This window comes from Vulpes lagopus, chromosome 7, assembly GCF_018345385.1.
Source record: "Vulpes lagopus strain Blue_001 chromosome 7, ASM1834538v1, whole genome shotgun sequence".
Lineage (NCBI taxonomy): Eukaryota > Metazoa > Chordata > Mammalia > Carnivora > Canidae > Vulpes > Vulpes lagopus.
Genome location: NC_054830.1, coordinates 93,924,182 through 93,950,264, shown reverse-complemented (window position 1 = coordinate 93,950,264; position 26,083 = coordinate 93,924,182). Strand labels below are relative to the sequence as shown.

General features: G+C 38.4%; 1 protein-coding gene, 1 long non-coding RNA gene and 1 pseudogene across 4 annotated transcripts in view; 1 reads left to right on the top strand and 2 right to left on the bottom strand.

The window, feature by feature from the left end:
- LOC121494769 overlaps window positions 1-26,083 on the bottom strand; it is a 150,591-nt gene that overhangs the window by 100,213 nt on the left and 24,295 nt on the right. The window lies entirely within an intron of this gene.
- The window catches only part of ADAMTSL1 (ADAMTS like 1), an 882,039-nt gene that overhangs the window by 846,207 nt on the left and 9,749 nt on the right, over window positions 1-26,083 (top strand). For all 3 annotated transcript variants that reach the window (XM_041761627.1, XM_041761624.1, XM_041761625.1), the window contains 3 exons: window positions 909-1,121; window positions 2,969-3,149; window positions 5,784-5,991. In XM_041761627.1, coding sequence (XP_041617561.1) covers window positions 909-1,121; window positions 2,969-3,149; window positions 5,784-5,991 — 602 coding nt within the window. The remainder of the gene's footprint in view (window positions 1-908; window positions 1,122-2,968; window positions 3,150-5,783; window positions 5,992-26,083) is intronic.
- LOC121494768 lies at window positions 19,837-20,306 on the bottom strand (annotated as a pseudogene).

Below are 26,083 nucleotides of genomic sequence, written 5' to 3'. Positions count from 1 at the left end.
ACAGCAAATTCAGCAAGTACTCTGAATTTAGAGAAAATTAGTTTTTTTCTCACAATTGCAATTAGTTTACTTTAATAATTCTGGGTAGAGGGATGCCTGGGTGGCTTAGTGGTTGAGCGTCTGCCTTTGCTCAAGGCGTGATCCCAGAGTACTGGGATCGAGTCCCACATCAGGCTCCCTGCATGGAGCCTGCTTCTCCCTCTGCCTGTGTGTGTCTCTCATGAATAAATAAATAAAATCTTAAAAAAAAAAAAAGCCTGGGTAGACATAATATGTAAGTTTAATATTTTAGAATTTTAATATATCAAAATATGTTCAGTGACTATGAAGATAAGTTTATGTCCAATGCTTGGTAAGAGTTGTTAGAAGGCCAAGATTCTTAACTGACAGAAAAATGAAATCAATGTTTACAAGTATTTTCCTAGATTCTGTTTCAAAACTTAGGCTTGAAAATCACATAAACAGTAAAATAGTGGCAAATATTAGACCTTAACCAATTAAAGTTTGATTCTTAACTATTACTACATAGAATTTTTTTTCCAACTCGCTGCATTTGAAGAACTGATTTCTCTTAGTATAAAAACAGTTTAGGAACTAATTAACTTGAAAAATGTTCAGTGAGTGAATATTAATTCCTTCATTTTTAAAAATGTTAGTATGAGGATATAGAAATAGGTACTTTGTGTACTCTAAGAATTTTTACTTAACTGAATGAATAATAGTCACCTTCCCAAAATTCCTGGGTAGAAACATACTTTGGCTTGGAAATGGCAAGCATACAAAAAGTGCCATAGGTAGAGAGTACACTGTATGCGTGGCTTCTAAGCCACAGAGTCTAAAACAACTCATCAGGTATATATCCCGTTTCACTTTATTAATGTCTTCTCTCTCTCTTCCTCTCCTTCTAGGCTGTCCCATCAAAGGCCACCCTACCCCCAATATCACCTGGTTCCATGGTGGTCAGCCAGTTGCCACTGTCCCAGGACTGACACATCATATCTTGGCAGCTGGACAGATTCTCCAGGTTGCAAATCTTAGTGGCGGGTCTCAAGGGGAATTCAGCTGCCTTGCTCAGAATGAGGCAGGAATACTTGTACAGAAGGCCTCTTTAGTGATCCAAGGTAAGAAATCCTTCAGGCTCTGCTGCCGGGTTTATTTCTTGAATGAGAAAGTCCACCTGAGAATCTAATTCTCAAATGAAACAAAGTGATTTCTGATTTCAATGGTTCAATGGCATGAAAATCAAAGTTGAACCATGTTTCCATATGATGAGGCCCTTCAGAAGAGCCACCAGGCACCATCCCAGCAGACTCTGGAAAAATCAGAGCTGCTTTCTTAAACAGGCCCTTCTACTTCATAACATTGCTGCCACTGAGGACCAAGGAAACACTGTGATATATCAAAGCCAAAAGAGTTTCATTTTTGTTTGTTTAATAAGAATTTCACGTACACATGTGTGCAAAGTAGCCTATTAAACTAATGCATACACGTTTTCTCTGTTGGCTTGACTAAAAAAAACAAACAAACAAACAAACAAAAAAACCTCTTGATCTGAATTGCTTGGTTATTGCCTCCTCTACCAGAGAATCAAGCTGGTACCAGTACCTCTTTATCGTGCTAAAGAGTCTTCAGCTGCAGTCGCGTGCTTAAGTGTTTTGCAGGCACCTTTCTGTGACCCCATCAAAAAACAGACTGTGTGGCTCGTGCATTAACTTTCTAGGAACACGGGCAGGTGAGAAAGCCCTTGGGAGGAAAAATAAGCAAGGAAGACAAACCATGAGAGCCTCCTAACTCTGGGAACAAACAAAGGATTGCAGAAGGAGAGTGGGTGGGAGATGGGGTGACTGGGTGACAGCCATTAGGGAGGGCAGAGGATGAAACAAGCACTGGGTATTATACTGTATGTTGGCAAATTGAATTTAAATTAAAAAAAAAAAAGCCCTTGGCAGAGGCTTGGCTTTGGCTATACCAAGAAAGAGTTGTGAATGGGCCTAAAACAGTAAGAAACAAACCCAAACTGGGCCTTCCTTTGGAAATTAAGTGAGGCTTTCAAGCTTTCCATGAGCTATTTCTACCTGTGGCCTATTTATGATTATTTTTAGGGAAAGCAAAATTCTATTGCATGCATTCTAAAATGAAGGATTCTTTGGGAAGGGACAGAATTTTGCACCAATGTAGCACATGAGAAAGGAGATTTTTCTGAGCAAATGGATTTTCCCTTTAAGCATCCTCCCCTGCCATTTGGCTTTCCAGACAGGGAAAGTAAATGTTCCATTTTCTTGCCAACCAGCCATTCTCTGCTGAAAACCAGAAGCCAGTGCCTATCTGCAAGATTTGTAATATACGACCTTGCAAATAAGCACTCCCAGTTTACCAGCCCACAGTTATTTTTAACAGCTTTCCTACCAGTGAGTTCCAGACCCCCAAATAGAAAATTCTAAGAAATTGAATTTCTTCCTGACGTCATAATCTCATATAAATGAGGACTCTCTGGGTAGGCTGGGGTTTTTTGGGGGTTTTTTTGTTTTTGTTTTTGTTTTTTTGGTAACATTTACAAAGTCCAACTCAAATGTACATGTATAAATATGATTGTAAAGTATCTGATATTTTTGTATCTCTTTGTTGGAAAAGAAAGTCCAACTGGTGACCCACTAGAAAGAAAAAATACTTTAGAAATGTATTTAAAAATAGGGACTACAGCCACTGATTAAGTACTCTCTGTGTGCCAGCACCGGGCTAGGCCCTTGCTTTCATTATACCCAGCCCTCACGACTTTGCAAGGTAGGGGTTTTGTACTCGCTTTATGGATAAGCCACCAGAGGCTCCTGGACACCATACCACTTGCCTGCCTAAGCTGGGAATGAAGCCCACTCAAGGACAGAGTCTCATTCATAAGAGCTCCTCATGCCCACAGAACATAGGCAACAATGCAATCTTCTTTTCACCTCTGATTCTCTTTCTATGACAGATTACTGGTGGTCTGTGGACAGACTGGCCACCTGCTCGGCCTCCTGTGGTAACAGGGGCATTCAGCAGCCCCGCCTGAGGTGTCTCCTGAACAGCACAGAGGTCAACCCCACTCACTGCGCAGGGAAGGTGCGCCCTGCTGTGCAGCCCATCGCCTGTAACCGGAGAGACTGCCCTTCTCGGTGAGTGTAGCAGATGCTGGCTTAGGCCTCCCCAAAGCTGGGCCCCAAAGCTGGGCCCCAACCTTTAGCCAAGTCAGTGGCTAGCCTTGGTCCAACACTGCACAGGAAGAGACATGGTGTGCCAGCAAGGGGGCCTGCCATCCAAGGCACTTTTTTCTAGGCACAGACTTGTCAGGTCTCTCCACCCTAAAGAAGATACCCCTCAGAATGGCTCTCCTCCCTGGGCAGTTTTTGTCCTCACCACTCAGGCTAAGGGCTGCCTGGGGCATCCCAAGTGCCTGAGAGGTTCTGTTCAGGGAGCAGGGGCATCCCAGGCCCTAGCCAGCCCTAGCTCGCATCCTGCAGTAAGAAGCTTGCTCTCTGTTTTGTTTGTGAGATGACAACTGTGTTTGTAGTTGAGGTCCTGAGGGGATAGGGGTTCCTTAGGGCCTCTAAGAGTCCCTCCTCTTTCTTCTAACTTCAAAAATTGTGCTAATTGGTACTCTGGTTGAGGTGAGGAAGTCTTGTCCAATTTTTTTTTCTTCAAAGGGTTGCATCCTGCTAAAGTCAAAATAAATCTTCATTTTCCATAGTTGCCGCCATGTTGGATATGCATTCTCTGCCTCTGGCCCCAGAGTGACACCCACCACCGTGTCTGTCTCTTGTAGCTTTGAGAAGCCGGGTGTCCCATAGAGCACCCTACCCCCACTTTGCAGACAGTAGCTAAAGGGATAATGGATGGACTTAGAGTTGGCACCGGTATGGCATCCAGAGCCTGGGGGGACTTGGCTGGGCCTTGCAGTGCCCCCTTCCTACCTATCCGTGGGACTTTCCTACACTACTTAGGCAACCGCTTTGTGTTTTGCCAGCTGAGTCATAAGGAGCAGCTGAAACCAGGAGAGACTCAATGAAATATGAAACACGCTCATTAATATCAGCAGTTTGACTTGCTGACGGGAAGGTTTCCATGGGAATGATTAATGTCCTTTTATACCCTTCCTGAACTGTAACATAGCCATACCTCTCCTTTCTCAAACCCCCCACCCCAGCTCCTGAAAAATTGCTGAAATGTATATTTGGAAATAAAAGTTGATTGAAATGCAGGCCTGACATTCACCGGGGATATATGGGGCTGGAAGACTGCCCTCGCCAAGCTATTTGAAATGAAGACGAAGTCTTGGACATGCCAAGGACTTTTTGATTTGCCGTGGTGATGGTCAGAGTCAATCAGCCTCATTTACTTCTGCAAATGAAATAATGGCCATGTCTGCTTGGATTTCAGTGCCCCCAGGAGCTTTGTAACACCTTATGCCTGCTTCCTAAGTGGCTCTGCTCCTGTGGGTTGGAGATCTGCATGCAGTCATCTCTCTCCAGGGCAAATGGAGCAGGGAAGTTCCACCAAACTAAATAAGTCACAGATCCAGATCCAAAAGGAATTTGCTCCCTGGCTCTGCTACTTGTCTCTCCCAAGAGCCAGATGTGGCACTTCTGGACCAGGAAGTGGCCACAGGTTCATCTTTGACTGGTGTGTCCCTGCCAGGCTTCTCAGGCACCTCAGCAGCCTTATCTGAACACAAACAAGTGTCACGCTGGTTGTCTCTGAATAGTCTGAGAAGTCCTGCTTTGACCCAGCTGGCCATTCAACCATTTCATTTAGATCAACATTGTCTCAAGTATTAAAACCCAAGAATTATCTTTTTCCCTAGATTGCATAAAATGTCTGGAAAGCCCTAAAGCTCTTCTATTTCCCCCAAACTGTCCCCCTTTCCCCTTCTCTTTGAGAACTAGCCCACAGTGCAAATATGCACAGGGAACTCCTCCGGGTTTGTATCTGGACCAAGGATTTCGGAGTGTTTCCCCAGTTCCAGCCTGGCTTTATGAGAAAAGCCATTTGCACAGCCTTGGTCAGTCTCACTTCTGAGCATCCAAATTTGTAGTTGGAACCTAACATCCTGAGAACGACATTCTCCACATATGCAGCCCTCTAGGAGGCATCAGACCTGTGCACTGTGACTCATGGAGGTGGGACACTGCTCCACAGAGCCAGAGGGAACTTGGCCCTCTTCAGACTGCTTTTTCAAGATGCACCTGTGCAGTCAATTTCCAAAGAGTATTTTTTTCCTGTGGCCACCAGTACAAATTACCACAGACATGGTGGCTGAAAAGAATAGATAATTTATTTTCTCACAGTTTTGAAGGCTGGAAGTCCAAAACCATGATGTCAGCAGGGCTGCACCCCTTGCAACTTTCTCAAACCCTGCAACTTCTGTTGGTTCCAGGCATCCCTCAACTTGCAGCCATGTTAATCTAGCCTCTGCCTCTGTGGTCACACTGTCCCCTCCTCTTTTCCAATTTCTCTTTCTCTTACAAGGACATTTGTGAAGGCAGATAATGTAGAATAATCTTATCTCAAATTCCTTAATTATATCAGCAAAGATCATTTGTCCAAATATGGTAACATTCTTAGGTTCTGGGGATCTGACGTAGATCTTTTGGGGGACCATTTTCAGCCTTCCACTCCATGTATACCATGAAAAGGGCCATGCCCCAGAATTAGTACCTGTGTGGTGAGAACAAGGGGATGTACAGGTTCTTTTTTCTGAGAGTATATGCCTGAACCTTTGCACCTGCCCTGATTCTTCTTCTTCTCCCAAGATGGATGGTGACCTCCTGGTCTGCCTGTACCCGGAGCTGTGGGGGAGGTGTCCAGACCCGCCGGGTGACCTGCCAGAAGCTAAAAGCCTCTGGGATCTCCACCCCTGTGTCCAATGATCTGTGTACACAACTCGCCAAACGGCCAGTAGACACCCAGGCCTGTAACCAACAGCTCTGTGTAGAGTGGGCCTTCTCCAGCTGGGGCCAGGTGAGTGGATTTTATTTGAAAGGTAAATCTAAAGGTACAGACCCTGCCGCAGTAGGAAGTAAAATGCCACCACTGCCAAATCCTCTGTGATCTCACACGCTTCACATCCCATCTGTCAATCAACTCACCTGCCCAGTATCCATCCCAAAGCTTAGAGTTTCTGATCATTCTCTAAGACAAACCTACCTCCCACAGCCATTATACTTTCCCTATTGATTTCCTTCCTCCTGAGCTCATCCCTTTTTCAGATCATCAGCAAATCCTCAACAACCCCTTCTTCAGACTCATTTTCTGTAAGGCCACCTCTTCTCACTGGCTGTTCTATGGTTGATGATTTAAAGCTCTGATGAGATCCATTTGGGGGCTGAGTGAGGGGTTCTCAACTGGGCTACACAATTAGAATCACTGGAGAAACTTCTTTAAAAGACCAATGTCAAGGCTGCACCTCCCTGAGATTCTATGTCAGTTGTTCAGGGGTGGGATCAGGGCATGGGCAAGTTTTAGAAACTACACAGAAGATTCTGGTGTGCAGCCAGAGGAGAGAAACCACTATTCCAAGTCAAGAAGAGTTGAAGCCTAGCTAGATCACTTTGAAACCACCAAATCCTTTCTCAATTCTCAACCAGAGGACAGCCAAAAAAGTCCCAGGTTAGCTCAATACACAGCAGAAGTGGGGACTCCTTAGACCCCAGTAGGGAGGGAGCCTCTTTGGTATATAGGACTCTCTCCATTTGGAAAGGAAATTTTGTTTGGTTGTGATTTTAAAAATTAACACAAACTGAAGATTCTCCCTGGGGAAGAGCAAACCTGAGCAATGACAGACACTATGCCACGACAAAGCAGCCTCAGAGGGATGGGAGGCACTGAGGCATCTTCCCGTTGTTCTCATGTCATTTCTGGGCCAGGTAGCACCAGGTAGGAATCTACATTGCAATTAGAGGCCTAGGCTTTCCCCAGTGCAGGTACATAGACCCTCTATTTAGACAAAGAGGAGTTCTATTACTCATCTGACCACTTCTCTGTTTTAGAATGTTGCTGTCACTTAAAAAAAAAAATTCAATGTGGTGCTTAGGGGAAATGACATAATTGTATATGCTCCATTCCTTTCAAAATCTGTGTTCAAAACCTACTGGGGACCTACTCAGCACCTATGAGCTGCCTGCCAGGGCTGATGACCAGCTAGTACCCAGCCCACCAGCTATATGGTAGCAACTCTTGTTTGTCAGAGGCTGGCACTGATTGGTAGGCTGACCATTCTGATCAGTCAGGCAGAGTGTGTGATTGGTGTCTGAAACATGCCATTAAACTTGGCCTGCTGGGACAGCCCAAAACCACCACAAGGCTCTTAATTCTTTGTGTGACCATATGAACTAATGTGACTGGATATTTTGGGCAGCTAGCAACTCGAAACTTGTTGGAACTGGCTATCCACACATTACTGCACTCACGTTCCTCTGTCCCCACCCTGAGGTATGTTCTTTGGAAAACAATCACTTGGAACTTCCCGTTAGGTTAATATACTGTGGCCATCTCTAATGAAGATCAAATGTTATTTGGAGGAACTCTGGCCACAGAATTCACTTGCAATCCATAAGCCATTTGTGTCTCAGGTGAGTCTGGGGATATAATGCTCAAAGCTGGCCAATCAACAGCCAGCTCCTTTTTGGCACCTTCACCAACCCCCACCCCCCTCCCCCCGCCTTTATTTCCAGTGACCTAATGTATGTGCTTCATAATCAAAGAGGCATGAGCTGCTTTTTGCTCTGATGCCTGGGGGATATCATCTTTCCCTTACCTGGAAAAGCCCACTTCTGCTAGCTTTCATTCAGCCCAAGGCAGCTTTGCTTCTAGGCCCTCAAGGCTTACTGACAGTTTGTGAAATTACAATTGGGAACAGACCTGGCTACACATGGGAGATGTTTCTATGTTGTACCACTGAGGTCACTAAAGGGGACATACATTGTGCATGCTGATCATTTCTCAGTGATTACTTTTTCTAAAAGAGAAAAAAAAAAAAAGGTCCTTCTCCCTTCCTTCCCCTCAAATAACACTCTTATCTCCTTTCTTCTATAACTCTCTAGGCAAGTATGTCTCATGCTTTAATGTGAATCATGTTGTTAAAGAGGCAAAATCTGATATGGCAGGACTGGAGCAGAGCTTTGGATAATGAATTTTTTTTTATTGAGGTATAATTGACATATACCCATTATATTAATTTCAGGTGTGCAACATAATTTGACATCTGTGTATATTGCAAAATGATTCCCCACAACAAGCCTAATTAAGATCTGTTACTATACATAATTAGAAATAAATTTTTTCTTGTGATAAGATTTTAAGATCGACTCTTAACTTTAAAATAGTTAATACAGTATTATTACCTGTAGTCACCATACTATATATTACATCTCCATGACATATTTATTTTATAACTGGAAGTTTTTACCCTTTGACCCCCTCCACATATTTCACCTATCCCCAGCCCCCACCTCTTTAACCAGGAGGAGGAGTCATTGCTTAGAGTCTACATATGAAATCACACAGTACTTGTCCTTGTCTGCTTTATTTGACTTTTATGCCTTCAAGGTCTACACATGTTATCACTAATGGCAAGGTGTCATTCCTTTTTATGGATAAATAATATCCTTTGTGTGTGTATGTACCACGTTTTATACATTCATCCACTGATGGATACTTAGGTTGTTTCCATATCTTGGCTCTTGAAAATAATGCTGCAATGAACATGGAGATGCATATATCCTTTGAAGTTAGTGTTTTCATTTTTTTGGATACTCAGAGATGGAATTGCTGGGTAATAGAGTAGTTCAATTTTTAATTTTTGAGGAACCTACATACTGTTTTTTATAGTGGCTGCATCACTTTACATGCTCACCAATAGTGCACAAGGGTCCCTTTTTGCCACATCCTCACCAACCACTTGTTATTTCTTCTTTTTTTGGTACTAGCTATTCTAATAGGTACGAGGTAATATCTCCTGCTGGTTTTGATTTGCATTTCACTGATGCCTGGTGATCTTGAGCACATTTTCATGTACCTGTTGGCCATCTGTATATCTTCTTGAGGAAAATGTCTATTCAGATCCTGTGCCTTTTTAAAATTGCATTGTTTGGTTTTCTGAAATTGAGATGCAAAAGTTCTTTTCATATTTTAGATATTAACCCAAATATGATTTGCCATATGCTTTTCATGTCAGATTCAAAATGTAATTGCCAAGAAAGATGTCCAAGAGCTTACTGCCTATGTTTTCTTTGATTTCTAGGATTTCAAGAATTATGTTCAAGTCCTTAATCTATTAATCTATTTTGAGTTAAACTTTGTGTATGGTTTAAGAGTAGTCCAATTTCATTGTTTTGCATATGGCTGTCCAGTTTTCCCAGCACAATTTATTGAAGAGATTGTCCTTTCCCCATTGTATATTTTTGGCTCCTTTGTCATAAATTAATTAATCATATATGCATGGGTCTGATTCTGGGCTCTCTATTCTGTTCCAACTGTGTGTCTAGTTTTATGCCAAACCACTCTGTTTTGATTACTATAATTTTTTAATAGTTTGTAAGCAGCGTACATAATACCTCCAACTTTTGGCAATTGTTTTGGCTATTTGGGATCTCTTGCAGTTGTATACCAATTTTAAGATTGATTTTTCTATTTCTGTGAAAAACACCATTGGAATTTTTACAGGGATTGCATTTAATCTGTAGACTGCTGAGTAGTGTGAACATTTTAACAATATTGATTCATCCAATCCATGAACACAGAATATCTACTTGCATAATCTTCAATTTCTTTCACTAATGTCATAGTTTTCAGTTTATAAAAAAAATTTATTCCTAGATACTTTGTTCTTTCTGATACAATTATAAATAGAATTGCTTTAATTTCTCTTATAGTTTATTATTAGTCTAGAAATACAACAGACTTTTTGTATTGATTGCGTGTCCTATAACTTTGGTTTATTAGTTCTAATAGGTTTTTGGTGCTCATTAGCATTTTCTATACAAAATGTCATCGGCACACAGTGACAGTTTTACTTCTTCCCTTCTAATTTGGATGCCTTTTATTTCTTTCTCTTGACTAGTTACTCTGACTAGGACTTCCTATGCTATGTTGAATAAAAGTGGCAAAACTGGGCATCCTTGTCTTGTTTCTGATCTTGGAGGAAAGGCATTCAGCTCTTCACCGTTGAGTATGATGTTTCCTAGGGGCTTGTCATAGGAATTATTTATTATGTTGAGGTACATTCCCTCTATGCCCACTATTTTTTGCTACTTTATTTTTTATTATTGAAGTATAGAAGACATACAATGTTATATGAGTTTCAAGTACAACATAGTGATTCCATAATTTTATACATGACTCCGTCTCACCACAATAAGTATAGTTACCAGCTGTCATCATACATTACAGTATTATTTACTATATTTCTTTATGATTAACTTTTCATGTCCATGATTTGTATATTTTACAAGTGAAAGTTTGTACTTCTTAATCCCCTTCACTATTTTGCCCATCATTCCACTCACCTCCCCTCGAGCAACCAATAGTTTGTTCTCTGTATTTAAGTGTCTGTTTTTTGTTTTGTTTTTTAGATTCCACATTTAAGTTGAATCATATGGTATTTGTCTTTCTCTCACTTATTTCACTTAGCATAATATCCTCTAGGTCTGGCTGTGTTGTTGCAAATGGCAAGATTTTGTTGTTTTTTATGGCTGAGTAATATTTCATTGTATAGATATATACCACACCTTCTTTATCCATTCATCAATCAGTGGACACTTGAGTTAACTCCATATTTTAGCTACCATAAATAATGTTGCAATAAATATAGAGGTGCATATATCTTTTTGAATTTGTGTTTTCTTTATCTTTGGGTAAATACCTAGTAGTGCAATTACTCGATCATATGGCATTTCTATTTTTAATTTTTTTATATCTCCTATACTGTTTTCTACAATAGTTAGACTAATTTACATTCTCACCAGCAGTGCACAAGGGCTTCCTTTTCTCCACATCTTTGCCAACACTTGCTATTTCTTACCTTTTTCATACTAGTCATTCTGACCAGTGTGAGGTGATATCTCATTATGGTTTTAATTTGCATGTCCCTGATTAATGATGTTGAACATCTTTTCATATGTCTGTTGGCATCTGTATGCCTTCTTTGGCAAAATGTCTGTTCAGCTTCTCTGCCATTTTTTCATGGGTTTTGTGTGTATGTATTGAATTGTGTAAGTTATTTTGGATATAAACCCCTTATTGGATATATTATTTGCAAATATTTTCTCCATTCACTAGGTTGCCTTTTTATTTTGATAATAAAGTTTCCTCGGCTGTACAATGCTTTTTTACTTTATGTAATCTCAGTAGTTTATTTTTGCTTTCCTTTCTTTGAATAAGGATACCTAGTCATAAATACATTCGTAAGGCTGAAGTCCAAGAGATTACTGCCTGTTTTCTTTAAAGAGTCTTATAGTTTCAAGTCTCAAATTTAGGCCTTTAATCCCTTTTGAATTTATTTTTATGTATAAGAAAGTGGCCCAGTTTCAATCTTTTCACATAGCTGTCCACTTTTTCCAGCACCATTTATTGAAAAGACTATCTTTCCCTCGTTGTATATTATTACATCCTTTCTGTAAATTAACCTATATAGATGTGGTAAACTTTCCAGTCGATCTGTTCCACTGATCTTTGTGTCTGTTTTTGTGCCAGTGCTATGCTGTTTTGATTATTATAGCTTTGTAGCATATCTTGAAATCAGGAATTGTAATACCTCCAGCTTTGTTCTTCTCTCTCAAGATTTGGGTATTCTTTGGTTTTTTGTTTGTTTGTTTTTTTAAGATTTGGGTATTCTTTGAATATTCAAGATCTTTTTTGGTTCCATACAAATTTTAGGAATATTCTAGTTTTGTGAAAAATGCTATTGATATTTTGATAGGGATTGCATTTAATAAGATTGCTTTGGGTGGTATGGATATTTTAACAATATTCTTTCAATCTATGAGCATGGTATACCTTTCAAATTGTTCATGTCATCTTCAATTTCTTTGATCAATATCATAGTTTTTAGAGTACAGATCTTTCACTTCCTTAAATTTATTCCAAGGTGTTTTTTTGGTGAAGTTGTAAATGTTATTGTTTTCTTAATTTTTCTTTCTCCTACTTTATTAACAGTGTATAGAAATGCAGCCAATTTCTGAGTATTCATTTTGTAGCCTACAACTTTACTGAATTTATTCTAAGAGTTTTTGGTGGAGTCTTTGTGGTTTTCTACATACAACATTATATGTCATCTGTGAATAGAGAGTTTTATTTCTTCTTTACCAATTTTTATTCCTTTTATTTCTTTCTCTTCTCTAATTGCTTATAGCCAGAACTTCCAGTACTATGTTGAATAAAAGTGGTGAAAGTGGACTTTTTGTCTTTTCCTTATCTTAGAGGGAAAGCCTTCATTTTTTTTACCATTGAGTATGATGATAACTGGGTTTTTCATACATAGCCTTTAATATGTTGAACTATGTTCCATGTGTTCCTTCTAAACGCACTTTGAAAACTTTTATCATGCATGGATGTTGTATTTTATGAAATGTTTTTCCTGTATCGAGATTATCATATGGTTTTTATTCTTCCTCTTTTTAATGTGATGTATCACATTGGTGATTTGCAAATATTGAACTACCTTTGCTTCTTTGAAATAAATTCCTCTTGAGTATAGTGAATGATCCTTTTTTAATACAGTTTTAAATTCAACTTGCTAATATTTTGAGGATTTTTGCATCTATGTTTCCCAGGAATGTTCACCTACAGTTTTCTTTTTTTGTAGTGTCTTTTGTCTATTTTTGGTATCAGAGTAATGCTGGCCTTATAAATAAATTTGGAAGCTTTCCTTTCTATTTTTTGGAATAATATGAGAAGAATAGGTACTAATTCTTCTTTAAAGTTTGGTAGAATTCACCTATGAAGCCTTCTGGTCCTGGAAAATTTTTTGTTGGGAATTTTTGATTACCAAATTCAATTTCATTACTAGTAATTGGTCTGTTCAAATTTTCTATTTCTTCCTGCTTCAGTTTTGGAAGACAGTATGTTTTGGGGATCAATTTCATTACTAGTAATTGGTCTGTTCAAATTTTCTATTTCTTCCTGTTTCAGTTTTGGAAGACAGTATGTTTTGGGGAATTTACCCATTTATTTCTTCTAGGTTGTCCAATTTGTTGGCATCTACTTTTTCATAGTATTCTCTATAATTCTTTGCATTTTGGTGGTGTCAGTGGTTGTTTCTCCTTTTTTGTTTCTAATTTTGAGTCCTTTTATTTCTTGATGACTCTGAGTAAAAGTTTATCAATTTCATTTATCTTTTCAAAGAACCAGCTCTTGGGGGATTTTTTAGGTTTGGGGGGGTTGAGGTGTTTTGCTTTTTTTTTATTAGTTTCCACTTATTTCCACTCCAATGTTTATTATATTCTTATTTCTATTAACTTTAGAAAAAGATCAAAACCCAGTTTCCTGAGGTATAAGGTTAAATTGAGATTTTTCTTGTTTCTTATGATAGGCTAGTATTGCTATAAACTTCCCTCTTACAACTGCATTTACTGTGTCCCAAAGATTTTGGACTATTGTGTTTCCATTTTCATACACCTCCATGTATCGTTTGATTTTTCTCTTTATTCATTGACCTATTAGATGTTTAGTAACATGTTGTCTAGCCTTGATGTGTTTGTGTTTTTTCTGGTTTTTTATCATACCGATTTCTAGCTTCATACCATTCTGGTTGGCAAAGATATTTGATATGATTTTAATCTTTTTAAATTTATTGAGACTTGTTTTGTGGTCTAACATGTGATCTGTCCCAGAGAATGTTCCATGTGCCTTGAAAGGCATGTGTATTCTTTTTTTGAATGGAATGTTCTGTATATCTGTTAGGTCCATCTGGTCTAATGTGTCATTCAAAGCCATTGTTTCCTTGTTGATTTTTGGTCTGGATGATCTATCCATTGATGTAATGTAGTATTAAAGAGCCCTACTATTTATTATTATATTACTGTCAATTTCTCTTGTTACGTCTGTTAATATTTGCTTTGTATATTCAGGTGCTATATTGGGTGAATAGATATTTACAATTGTCACATCTTCTTGCTGGATTGATCCTTTTATCATTATGTGATGCCCTTATTTGTCTCTGGCTACACTCTTTGTTTTAGTCATTTTGTCTGATATATATTTTTCCATTCCTTCACTTTCAGTCCATATGTTTTTTGGTCTGAAGGGAGTCTCTTATAGGCAACATATAGATGGAACTTTTTTCAATCCATTCAATCACACTGTATCTTTTGATTGGAGCATTTGGTCCCTTTACATGTGATTATTGATAGGTATGTACTTCCTACCATTTTGTTTTTCTATTTCTTTCCTGTTCCCTTCATCTTCTGCTCTCTTTCTTTATAATTTGATGGCTTTCTTCAGTGTTATAGATTCCTTTCTCTTTATTTTTGTATATATATTATAGATTTTTAATGTGTAGTTACCATTGAATTCAGATATAACATCCTCGATGTAGTCTTTATTAATTTGATGATCACTTAAGGTCAAACACAGCCTAAACACTAAATCTTTACTCCTCCTCTATATTTTATGTATGTCATATTTTACCTCTTCTTATTTTGGGTAGCCCTTGACTAATTTTTGTACTTATAATTTTGTACTTATAATTGTCCTGCTTTTGTGTTTTAACCTCCACACTGGCTTTTTAAGTAATTATCTATTACCTTTACTATCTATTCATTTTTACCAGTGAAGGATTTTTTTCTAGTATGACCCCTTATTCCCACTTAAAAAATTCCCTTTAATATTTCTTGTAGGGGATCCCTGGGTGGCACAGCGGTTTAGCGCCTGCCTTTGGCCCCAGGCGCGATCCTGGAGACCCGGGATCGAATCCCACGTCGGGCTCCCGGTGTATGGAGCCTGCTTCTCCCTCTGCCTGTGTCTCTGTGACTATCATAAATAAATAAATAAATAAATAAATAAATCAATCAATCAATAAATAAATAAATAAATCTTGTAAGGCTGGCTTAGTGGTGATGAACTCTTGTACATTTTGCCTGGAAAACTATTTTTCTCTCCTTCAATTCTCAACAATAACTTTGCCAAGTATTCTTTGATGTGGATTTTTTCCTTTCAGCACTTTGAACATATGAAGTTTCTGCTAAAAGATCATCTGATAGCCTTATAAGATTTCCCTTGTATGGAATAGTTTGCTTTTCTCTTACTGCTTTTAAGATTCTCTAATCTTGGCCATTTTAATTACTACATATCTTGGGTGTGAAACTTCTTAGGCCCATTCTAGTTGGAGATCTCTCTGCTTCCTAGACCTGGCTGTGTAGGAAGTTTTCTGTCCTCTCCTCATATCCTTAACCTATTCTTTTATATATATAAATATAATTTTTGCTCTTCAGCTTGGTTGCTTCCATTACCCTTTCTTCCAGATCTCTGGACCATTCTAATCTATTGATTCTCTTTAGTGTATTTTTCATTTCAGTGATTGGGGATTCTTTTTATATTTTCTGTCTCTTTGTTGAAATTCCCACTAAGCTCATCTGTTTTCTCATGTCTCATAAGTATCTTTATCAGACATATTGCTTATCTCTGTTTCTTTTTTTTTTTTTTTAAGATATTTATTTATTCATGACAGACAGAGAGAGAGAAGGGCAGAGACACAGGCCGAGGCAGAAGCAGGCTCCATGCAGGGAGCCCAACGTGGGACTTGATCCCGAGTCTCCAGGATCACACCCCGGGCTGAAGGCAGCGCTAAACCACTGGGCCACCAGGGCTGCCCATTTCTGTTTCATTTAGCTTTTTGTCTGTGGTTTTGTCTTGTTCTTTCATTTAGCACATAATCTTCTCATTTTATCTAACTCTGTGTTTATTTCTGTGTATTAGGTAGGTCACCTACATCTCCTGGTCTTGAGAGTAGTGGTGTTCTATAAAAGAGATACTGTGGTGCCCTATAAGACTATTCCCCCAGCTAACCAGAACCAGTTATTCCAGGTGTGTCCCCTCTGTGGGGGCTGTGTGCACCCTCTCCTTGTGGCTGAGCTATGATTGCTTTGGGCATGTTGGTGGGTAGGACTGGCCTTCAGGTCAGCCATCTACAATGATCTGCTTTGCCTGATGTGAGCCCACTGGGCAGGATTAAAGCTGTTCAGCTGCAGTCACTGTGACCATGCTGGTGGCTGGGGCTGGTGCCTGGCTCTTTGCATTTAGCCACAGCTACAGGCACACCACAGGACAGGGCTTTCTCCCTATGCAACCAGCTAAGAGCCCCAGCTGCACAAACTACACTGGTGTAGTCTATCCACCCTCCTCCTGGATAGAACTCACTTTAGAGTTGCATCAGTCCCTGCCTCTGCCAGGTGAAATAGGGCAGAAGCTCTTTAGAAGGACACCTGTCTTGGCAAGTGGGTTGGGTGTGCAGAAGAATGCTAAGGTGGGGGCATTTGGTGCTAGCAAGGTAAAGAGGATGTTAGCTGGAGACCCCAAACATCCAGTTAGAAGATGTCAAGAAAAATGGTGCCCACAAGCACTTTTGTTCCCAGTTAAATCTCCTGCAATTCCCTGCCCTTCCAGCACACATTCTAGGATTAGTCAACAAATCTTCAGGTGCTTTTCAAACTGCTGCTTCTGTGCTGTGTCTTAGGCCATTATTTAGCATGCTGGCTCTTTAAAGACAGGGGCTCAGCTTCCTGTCACCCTCCTGCTCTCCTGGAGCTAAGCCCTGATGATTTTCTTTTTTCTTTTTTTTTTAATTTTTATTTATTTATGATAGTCACAGAGAGAGAGAGGCAGAGACATAGGCAGAAGGAGAAGCAGGCTCCATGTACCGGGAGCCCAACGTGGGACTCGATCCCGGGACTCCAGGATCGCGCCCTGGGCCAAAGGCAGGCACCAAACCACTGCTCCACCCAGGGATCCCAGCCCTGATGATTTTCAAAGGAAAACTTGTCTTTCCAGTGCTGGTCTGATCCCCCTCACTTCTCCATGCTTGTGATAGCCTCCCCATTTGTGGTTAGTCACCCTAGGAGTTTGACTCCTGATCATCCATCCTACCCTTTTTGATGTGCTCTTCTCTCTGACTAGCTGTGGGAGCAGTCTTCAGGTTGTTTTCAGAGTTAGTTGCATAAATGCAGTTGTAATCCCCATGTGTCCATGGGAGGAGATAAGCTCAGGATCCTCCTGCTCCACCATCTCCAAATCAAGAGTGCCTTGTAAACAAGACACACAGCAGGTCCTCATGAAGGTGCAAATCTGGCAAGCCCCCTGGGAAGAGACGCTGCTGTATTGTGACTCTGAGTAAATTAAAAGAGTAGCAAAGCCTCCACAAGAATTGGTTTGCTGTTACCGGACATGAGCCAGACTCCTTGTGGATAAGTCAGGACAAAGAGCCTCTATAGCCCAGGTGTTTCTCCCTTCTCTGCCCACTTTGTTGAGACTTTTTATCATAAATGGGAAGTTGAATTTTGTCAGATACTTTTTCTGCTTCTATTGAGATGATCATATGATTTTGATCCTTCATTCTGTTAATATAGTGTATCTCACTGATTGATTTGTGGATGTTGAACCATACTTACATCCTTGGAATAAATCCCAGTTGATTGTGGGGCATCATCTTTTCAGTGTACTGCTGAATTTGATTTACTAATATTTTGTTGAAAATTTTGGCATCTATATTTATCAGAGCTATTGGCCTTGAATTTTCCTTTCTTGTATCCTTTTCTGGTATTAGTATTGGTCTCGTAAAATGAGTTTGGAAGCATTCCCTTCTCTTATGCTTTTAGGAAGTGTTTGAAGAGGACTGTTATTAATTTTCCTTTGAATGTCTGGTAGAATTCACCAGTGAAGCTATTTGGTCCTGGACTTTTCCTTATTGGGAGGTTTTGATTATTAGTTCAGTCTCCTTACTAGTAATCAATCTGTTCAGGCTTTTTCTCTTTTTCTTTCATGAATCAGTCTTGGTTTCTAGAAATTTATTTCTTCTAGATTGTCCAATTTGTTGAAGTTCTATAATAATAATATACTCTTATGATCCTTTATATTTTTGTGTTATCAATTGTAACAGGTTTCATTTCTGATTTTGAGTCCTTTGTTTTTTGGTGACTCTAGCTAAAGTTTTGTCAGTTTTATTTTTTTCAAAGAACCAACTCTTGTATTAATTTTTTCCATTTCAGCTCTGCTCATTGTTATTTCCTTCAACCTGCTAACTGCGGGCTTCACTTGTTCTTTTTCTGTTAACTCTAAAGTTAGGTTGTCTGAGATTTTTGGTTCTTGAGGTTGGCTTATGTTGCTATGAAATTTCCTCTTAAAACTGCTACATCCATTAAAAGTATTTATTCTTTTAATTTCTTCTTTGACCCCTTGGTTATTCAAAAGCACACTGTTTAATCTTCACATATTTGTGAATTTTCCAGTTTTCTTCTTATAATTACTTTCTAATTTAATTCCACTGTAGTCAGAAAAGGTGCTTGATTTAATTGTAGCCTTCTTAAAATTTGTTTCATGGTCTAGTATATGATCTATCCTAGAGAATGTTTCATGGGTACTTCAGAAGAATGTGTGTACACACACACATATACTTATTAAGTCCATTTGGTCTAACATGTTTAAAGTCAATGTTTCATTATTGATTTTCTGTCTGGATTATCTATCCATTAATGTAAGTGGGTTGGCATAGGGGACTTTACTATTTCCCCTACTATTATTAACTGTATTACTGTCAATTTCTCCCTTTAGATCTGTTACTATTTGCTTTAAATATTTAGGTACTCCTATTTGGGGGTATAAGTATTTACAAATGACATGTCCTCTTGTTGGATTGACCTCTTTATCATTATGTAATATTAATCTTTGTCACTTTTTATAGTCTTTAAGACTTAAGTATATGTTGTCTGATACAAGTATAGCTACCCCTGCTTTCTTTTGCTTTCCATTTACACGTATTATCTTTTCCATCCCTTCACTTTCAGCGTATGTCTTTACATCTGAAGTGAGGCTCTTATAGGCAGCATTTAGATGGGCCTTGGTAGTGTTTTGTTTTGTTTTTAATCTATTCAGTCACCCTAAGTCTTTTGCTTAGAGCATTTATAATTGATTTACACTTAACATAATTATTGATAGGTGTATACTTACTACTTTTTTATAGTTCCTATCTCTTCCTTTCTGGTTTGATGACTTTAATGATATGCTTAAATTCCTTTATCTTTATCTTTTGTGTATCTACCATAGGCTCTTGCTTTGTGGTTACCATAAGGTGTACATATAACAACTTCTATCTTTAACAATCTATTCTAAGTTGAAATCAACTTAATCAACTTAAGTTTGATTCCATTCCATTATCAAAGTTAGAGTTATTTCCATATATTTAGCTTTACCAATGAGCTTATTCTTTCATATGTTTCCTAGTTACTAATTAGTGCCCTTTTAGTTTAAAGCTGACCCTTTAATATTTTTTGTTCATATTTATTTTTTTACATAAGATTCTTTCATGTCTTTAAAATTGAACATCATCTTGTGAGATTTCTTTTGCTACTGAAGATGTTTTTATTTTCTAATTCAAATATAATTAACATATCCTCTTTTAATATTTTTGGTTTTGTTTTGTTTTGTTTTAGAACATCTTAAATTTTTAATCCTTTCTTTACAGGTTACCTAGACGACTTTTGATTAAGAAAACTGTAGAAAGTAGTAACTGACACAAGCAAATGCCAGGCGGCAGCACATATCAATTTTCCAGAGTCCTGCTTTGCCGGGTGTCTGAATGCACTGCTTGGGGTCTCCTCTCACGGTCGCTGGAGTGGTGGCAGTTTAATCCACAGGTTGCTTCTCCCTGTATTTCTTTGTAAACTCTTCAGTGTTCTTACAGAATTTTTTATGGTCCTAAGAGTATTCTTCAGCTAGGCCAGCCCAAAGTGGGTGCTCCGGTGCTATGAGGGACTGGATTACCTGGTCGGTTAGGGTTGCTGGCTTCCAGTTTTGAGCACTAATTACTGGCAGACAGACCTGCCCCTTTTCATTGATATTCGGGTGATAGATCTTTGTTTTAAATGTGATCTTCGGTGGTTTGAATGGGTACTCTGCTGGAAAGTTGATTTCAATTCTTAAGGCCCCCTTATCATATGGAGGGTTGTCAGGAACAATAAGCCCTGGCCAAGTCAATAAATTAGCTTCATCAACCTGATGTTACAGACGTTTTTCATTCCACATTTGCAGATTTCTTCAAGCTCCTTCATCAGCCTCCTGCTGGCCATCATCTTGGATCCGGTGCTGCTGCTTTCCCCTAACATTTGTTTTAAGGCTGGTTAATTGTTAATTGATAGTGAACTCTTTAGCTTTTGCCTGTCTAAAAAAACTCTCTCCTTCACTTCTGAATAACAACTTTGCCAGGTAGAGGATTCCTAGTTGGAAGTTTTCCAGCTTAGTTGGTGACTAGCTAAAGTTGCAGGTGAGAAGACAATGACACAGTATACTCAATGTTTTTGCAAAGAAAAATCTGCTGATAGTCTTATCAGGGTTCCCTTGTATGTAGCAGGTTGTTGGGGGTTTTTCTTACTGCTTTTAATATTTTCTCCTTATCTCTAACTTTTGACATGTTAATTATAATGTGTTTTGGTATGGGTCTCTTTGGATTCATCTTTGGCATTTTCTCAGTTTCCTGAATCTGATTATCTGTTTCCTTCTCCAGATTAGGGAGGTTTTTAGCTATTGTTTCTTAAAATAAGTTTTTTGTTCCTTTTTCTCTCTGCTCCTTCTGAGTCCTCTATAATGCAAATGTTGGTCCATTTGTTGCTGTCCTGTAAATCCTGCAAGCTATCTTCAGTTATTTCATCCTTTTTTTTTCTCTGATTGGATGAGTTCCTCTAAAATTGGATGAGCCCTATTTTTGAGGTGACGGAACCTTCTGCTTCATGTAGTTTGTTGTTGAATCCCTCTAGTATTTTTATATGTTTCAGTTACTGTGTCTTTCAGCTCTTTCACTTCTATCTGGCACTTTCTTATGCTTTCTATCTCTTTTTGAAGTTTCTCACAATGTTTATCTATAGTCATCCATGCTGAATTTCTATAAGCTTTAAGGTGATGCCAATGTTACTGGTCCAACTGCCACCCTTTAAAGAGTATCAAGACTTGGGGCATTACAAATTATAGGGTACTGCTTGATCTCACAATCCTATTGATATTTTCCTATTGGTGACAGTGCTGAAATGTGCTTCAAACTATGGATGCCCTCTACACCTCCACATTCCACTCTTGTGAGAATGAAAATGGTAATTATTTCTTACAAGAAAATCCTTTTGGAACAGTGTCATGCAAATATCTGTCTTTCATGTTCCTACCTCTTTGAAGTCTATGGAAACCATGCTGATTTTAGTCTAAGTAGAACTAAGACCACTTTCTCAGCTCTAACAACCTGGCTTCATGTAATAATTCAACTTTCTTTTTTTTAACCCAACATACGTTTATGAGGCACCTGTCTTGGGTGGCAACTATGTTCCATAAAAGCATGTGTGAAGGAATGAAACTGAAAGCAGCCCCAGAATGTTTGCATGAAAACCGGTGCTAGATCATGAGGAGTCTTGTATGCTCTATGAGAAATTTGGATTTTATTATGAATGCCACCTTGTTTGGAGGGGGAGAGAACTCACACTTTTAAGAGTATATATTCAGCAGTATAGTACTGAGAACTGAAAGACTAGAGAAAGAAACCTAACGTAACAAAGAAATGGTGCTGATATAAATGAAGGCAATGGCATGACTTCAGTGGTGCTTGGTTATCACAGATGAGGAGGAAGCTAAAATGATACATTTATAAATGGACTCAACAATTAGGGATAGAGAAATAAGAGAATTAATTAAGAAATTCTTTTGAACATGTTTAGTCTGTTTAGATATTTTCAATAAGCTGTTGGATGTAGACCTGGCACTTAAAAGGGTAGTATAACTCAAGGAGAGGGAAAGCATGAGATGAAGTAAGGCGCAGGTTAGAACCTTCAGGAGCACCAATTAATCTGCAGAAACAGGAGGGGGGAAAAGATAACCTAATGAGTAGAAAAAGAAAGTATATTCACAGAAGGTAACAAAGGAGTTTCCAGAAAGAAGGAAGGATCGGAGGTATCAAAATGTATCAGAAAAAACAAACAAGGAAAAGTAAACATTAGCCAGTACCCAGGGGAACTTGAGTGACAGACAGTTACTGGTGACCTGTGAAGGGCAGTGTTAGTATGTCAATAGGCACTTAAATCAGGAGTGAGTAATTTCCACTGTGGTCAAGGGGCAGTGACATCAGTAAGATGACAGACTAGGTAGCCCTAAATTCCCATTCCCCTACGGAAACATCAAAGAACAACCAGAAATTGGCTGAACTGATCCTATAGGAGTAAAAGCCTACAAGGACAAAGCAAACACCCACATAAAAATCCACCTTTTAAAAAGTAGGAAATTTTGTGGCACTTTCACTCATGCTTTCCCACCCTCTCCCCAGATGGCATAGTCTTGGCATAGAGGCATCGGCAGTCCATTTCCCCCTTCAATCCATGTCAGGGAACTACCTGAATGAATAGTCTGTCTCAACTAAGATCTCAAGCTGGGGGGGAAGAAAGGCAGCCACTGCTTCTGAAAGTTGTAGGGGGACTACAGACCTGTAGACATCTGGGGCAAGAGATTACAGATAAGGATATTAAAAAGGCCATCAAAGGCCCTGAGAACTTGGGAATGAGATGCCTTAGGAAATTAAGACATTAGGAAGCAGATATATGGACAGAGAAATTGAGAAAGCTACATGCAGGCCCAGGCAAGATATATACTCAGAAAAGACCTGAGCATAGCCTAAGTTAGGCTCAGAGCACACCCAGCTAATCAGGGAAGGAGTGCCCAAGCAGAGAGACCTATACAAAAACTGAGCAAGATGTTTTTTCAAATGTTATTTAAGGAGGAAAGCAGGAAAATTCACAAATATTGGAAAATTGGAAAATACCTGAGACAAGTGAAAATAGGGGGAGCAGAGAACACAGTGGTCAGAGCAAAATTTATATTTATAAATGCTTACATTAAAAAAGAAAGACTTCAAAAAGCAACCTGACTTTAGGCCTTAAGGAACTAAAACAACAAGAGCAAACTAAACCCAAAGCTAGTAGAAGAAAGGAAATAATAAAGAGAAAAGTGGATAAATATATTATTTATAGATAAAAGAAACAGAAAAATCCGGGGCACATGGGTGGCTCAGTGTTTGAGTGTCTGCCTTTGGCTCAGGTTGTGATCCCGGGGTCCTGGGATCCAGTCCCATATCAGGCTCCCTTCTCCCTCTGCCTATGTGTCTGCCTCTGTGTGTGTGTATGTGTCTCTCATGAATAAATAAAACCTTTAAAAAAAGAAATCTATGAAACTATAAGTTGGTTTCTTCTCCAAAATGGACCAACTTTTAGCTACCTGAGAAATAAACAAAAAACTCAAATTATTAAAATCTGAAATAAAAGTGATAACACTAAATCTGTACTATGAACAATTGTACACCAACAAATTGGATAACTTAGATGTAATAGACAAGTTCCTAGAAACATACAACCCATCAAGATCAAATCATGAAGAAGTAAAAATATGCATAGACCTATAACTAATAAGGAGATTTGTTCAGTAATCAAAGACCTCATAAAAGAGAAGCCCTGGCCCAGATGTCCTCACTCGTGAATTCTACCTAATACTTAAGAATTTATGCCTAAGTTTATTCTTCCTAAAAATTGAAAGAGAAAGAATACTAACACTCCCTAAATCATCCCATGAGGTCAAGATTACCCTGATAGCAAAGCCAGAGGAAGACAGTACAAGAAAACTAAAAACCAACATCCCTCTTAATTATTGATGCAGAAATTCATGTAGTGAAAAGATACTCTGTATGATTTCATTTTTTTAAATTTATTAATACTTGTTTTGTGGCCTAACATGAAAAAAAATGTATATTCTGCTTTGGTTGGGTTGAGTGTTCTGTATAGGTCCCTTAGGTCCAACTAGACTTAGTCTTGCTAAATTCTTTTTTATTGATCTTTTGTTTGGTTGTCCTAGCCATTATTGAAAGTAGAGTATTTTAGTGGCCAATTATTATTATAGAACTGTCTATTTCTGTTGTCAGTGTTTGATTCATGCATTTTGGGGGTTTGGTGCTTCTGCATATATGTCAACTAGTAGTTGTTATATCTTGGCCTTTATCAATACATAATTTTCTTCTTTGTCTCTTACAACAGTTTTGACTTAAAATTTATTTCATCTGATATTAGGATAGCCACAACCCTCTTTTGGTTACCACTTCTGCATGAAGTATCTTTTCCATCCTTTTACTTTCAGTGTCTCTTGTAGATAGTTTGATTATTTTCTTCACCTATTAAGCTAATATTTGCCCTTTAATTGGGGAAGTTTTTTCCCCACTTGAAATAATTACTGATAAGGAAGGACTAACTTTTGCAACTTTGGTATGTCTTATGGCTCCCTCCCCCCCCCCCCTCCTCCATTCCTTCCATTACTGCAGAATCCTCAACAAAATACTAGCAAATGAAACATAGCAGCATATTAAAAGGATTACAAACAGTCAGGTAGGATTTATTTTTATAAGGATGGTTCAACATATAATTCTTAACCACTATAATGTACCATGTTAGCAGAATAAAAGGAAAAATACACATGATCTCAAATGATGAGGAAAAGCACTTGATGAAATTCAAAATCCTTTTAGGATAAAAACTCAACAAACTAGCAATAAAAAGAAACTACCTCAAAATAATAAAGACCACATATGAAAACCCCACAGCTAAAAGAACCCATAGCTATCATAATCAACAGTGAAGACTGAAAACTTTTCCCTAAGATGAAGTACATGACAAGAATGCAATGTCCACCACTTCCACTTAATATACTATGGGAAGTTCAATTAGTCAAGAAAAAGAAAAGCCATTCAAGATGAAAAGGAAGATGTAAAATTATCCCTGTTCATAGAGGACATGACTTCATATGTAAAAACCCTAAAGATCCCAATACCCTACCAGAATAAACCTCTTAGAGCTAATAAATGGATTCAATATAGTTGCAAGGTACAAAAATCAATAGAAATCAGTTGCACACCCATACATGAATTATAAATAATCTGGAAAGGAAATTAAGAAAATCATACTACTCAGCTATCAAAAAGAAAAATGTTGTCATTTGCAATGATTTGGATGGAGCTAGAGTGCATTATGCTAAGTGAAATAAGTTAATCAGAGAAAGACAAATACCATATGATTTCACTCATATGTGGAATTCAAGAAACAGGTGAACATTCGGGGGGGTGGAGAGAGAGAGGGAAACAAATCATGAGAGACTCTTAACTGTAGAGAACAAACTGAGGGTTGATAGAGGTGGGTGGGGGGATGGGATAGATGGGTGATGGATATTAAGGAAGACATTTTTACAATAAACAAGGTGGTTATACGTAAATGATGAACCACTGAACATTGCTCTTGAAACCAATATTGAACTGTATGTCAACTAACTAGAATTTAAATTTAAAAGAATAAATTTGACTCTAAAGTGCCAGAAACAAAAAAAATATATATCATAATAGCACTAAAAAATAGTTATAAACTTAACCACGGAGGTGAAAGCCTTGTACATTGAAAACTATAAACCATTACTAAAAGAAATTAAAGAAGAAAAAATGAAATGACATCCTGTGTTCATGGATCAGAAAACTAATTATTAAAATGTTTAGTAGGGCTCAAATTGATCTAGAGATTCAAAATCCCATGGACTTTTTTGCAGAAATAAGAAAATCCAACCTAAAATTCAAATGGCATATCAAGAGATCCTGAATAGCCACAAAAATTCTTGAAAAAGAACAAAATTGGAGGCTTCATACTTCCTGATACCAAAACTTACTACAAAGCTACAGTATTCAAAACAGTATAGTTCTGGCATATGGTCCAAAAGAATGGAATAGAGAGCCCAGAAAAAAAGTTTTGTATATATCAGATGAAGTGTGCCAAGATTATACAATGAGGAAAGAATAGTC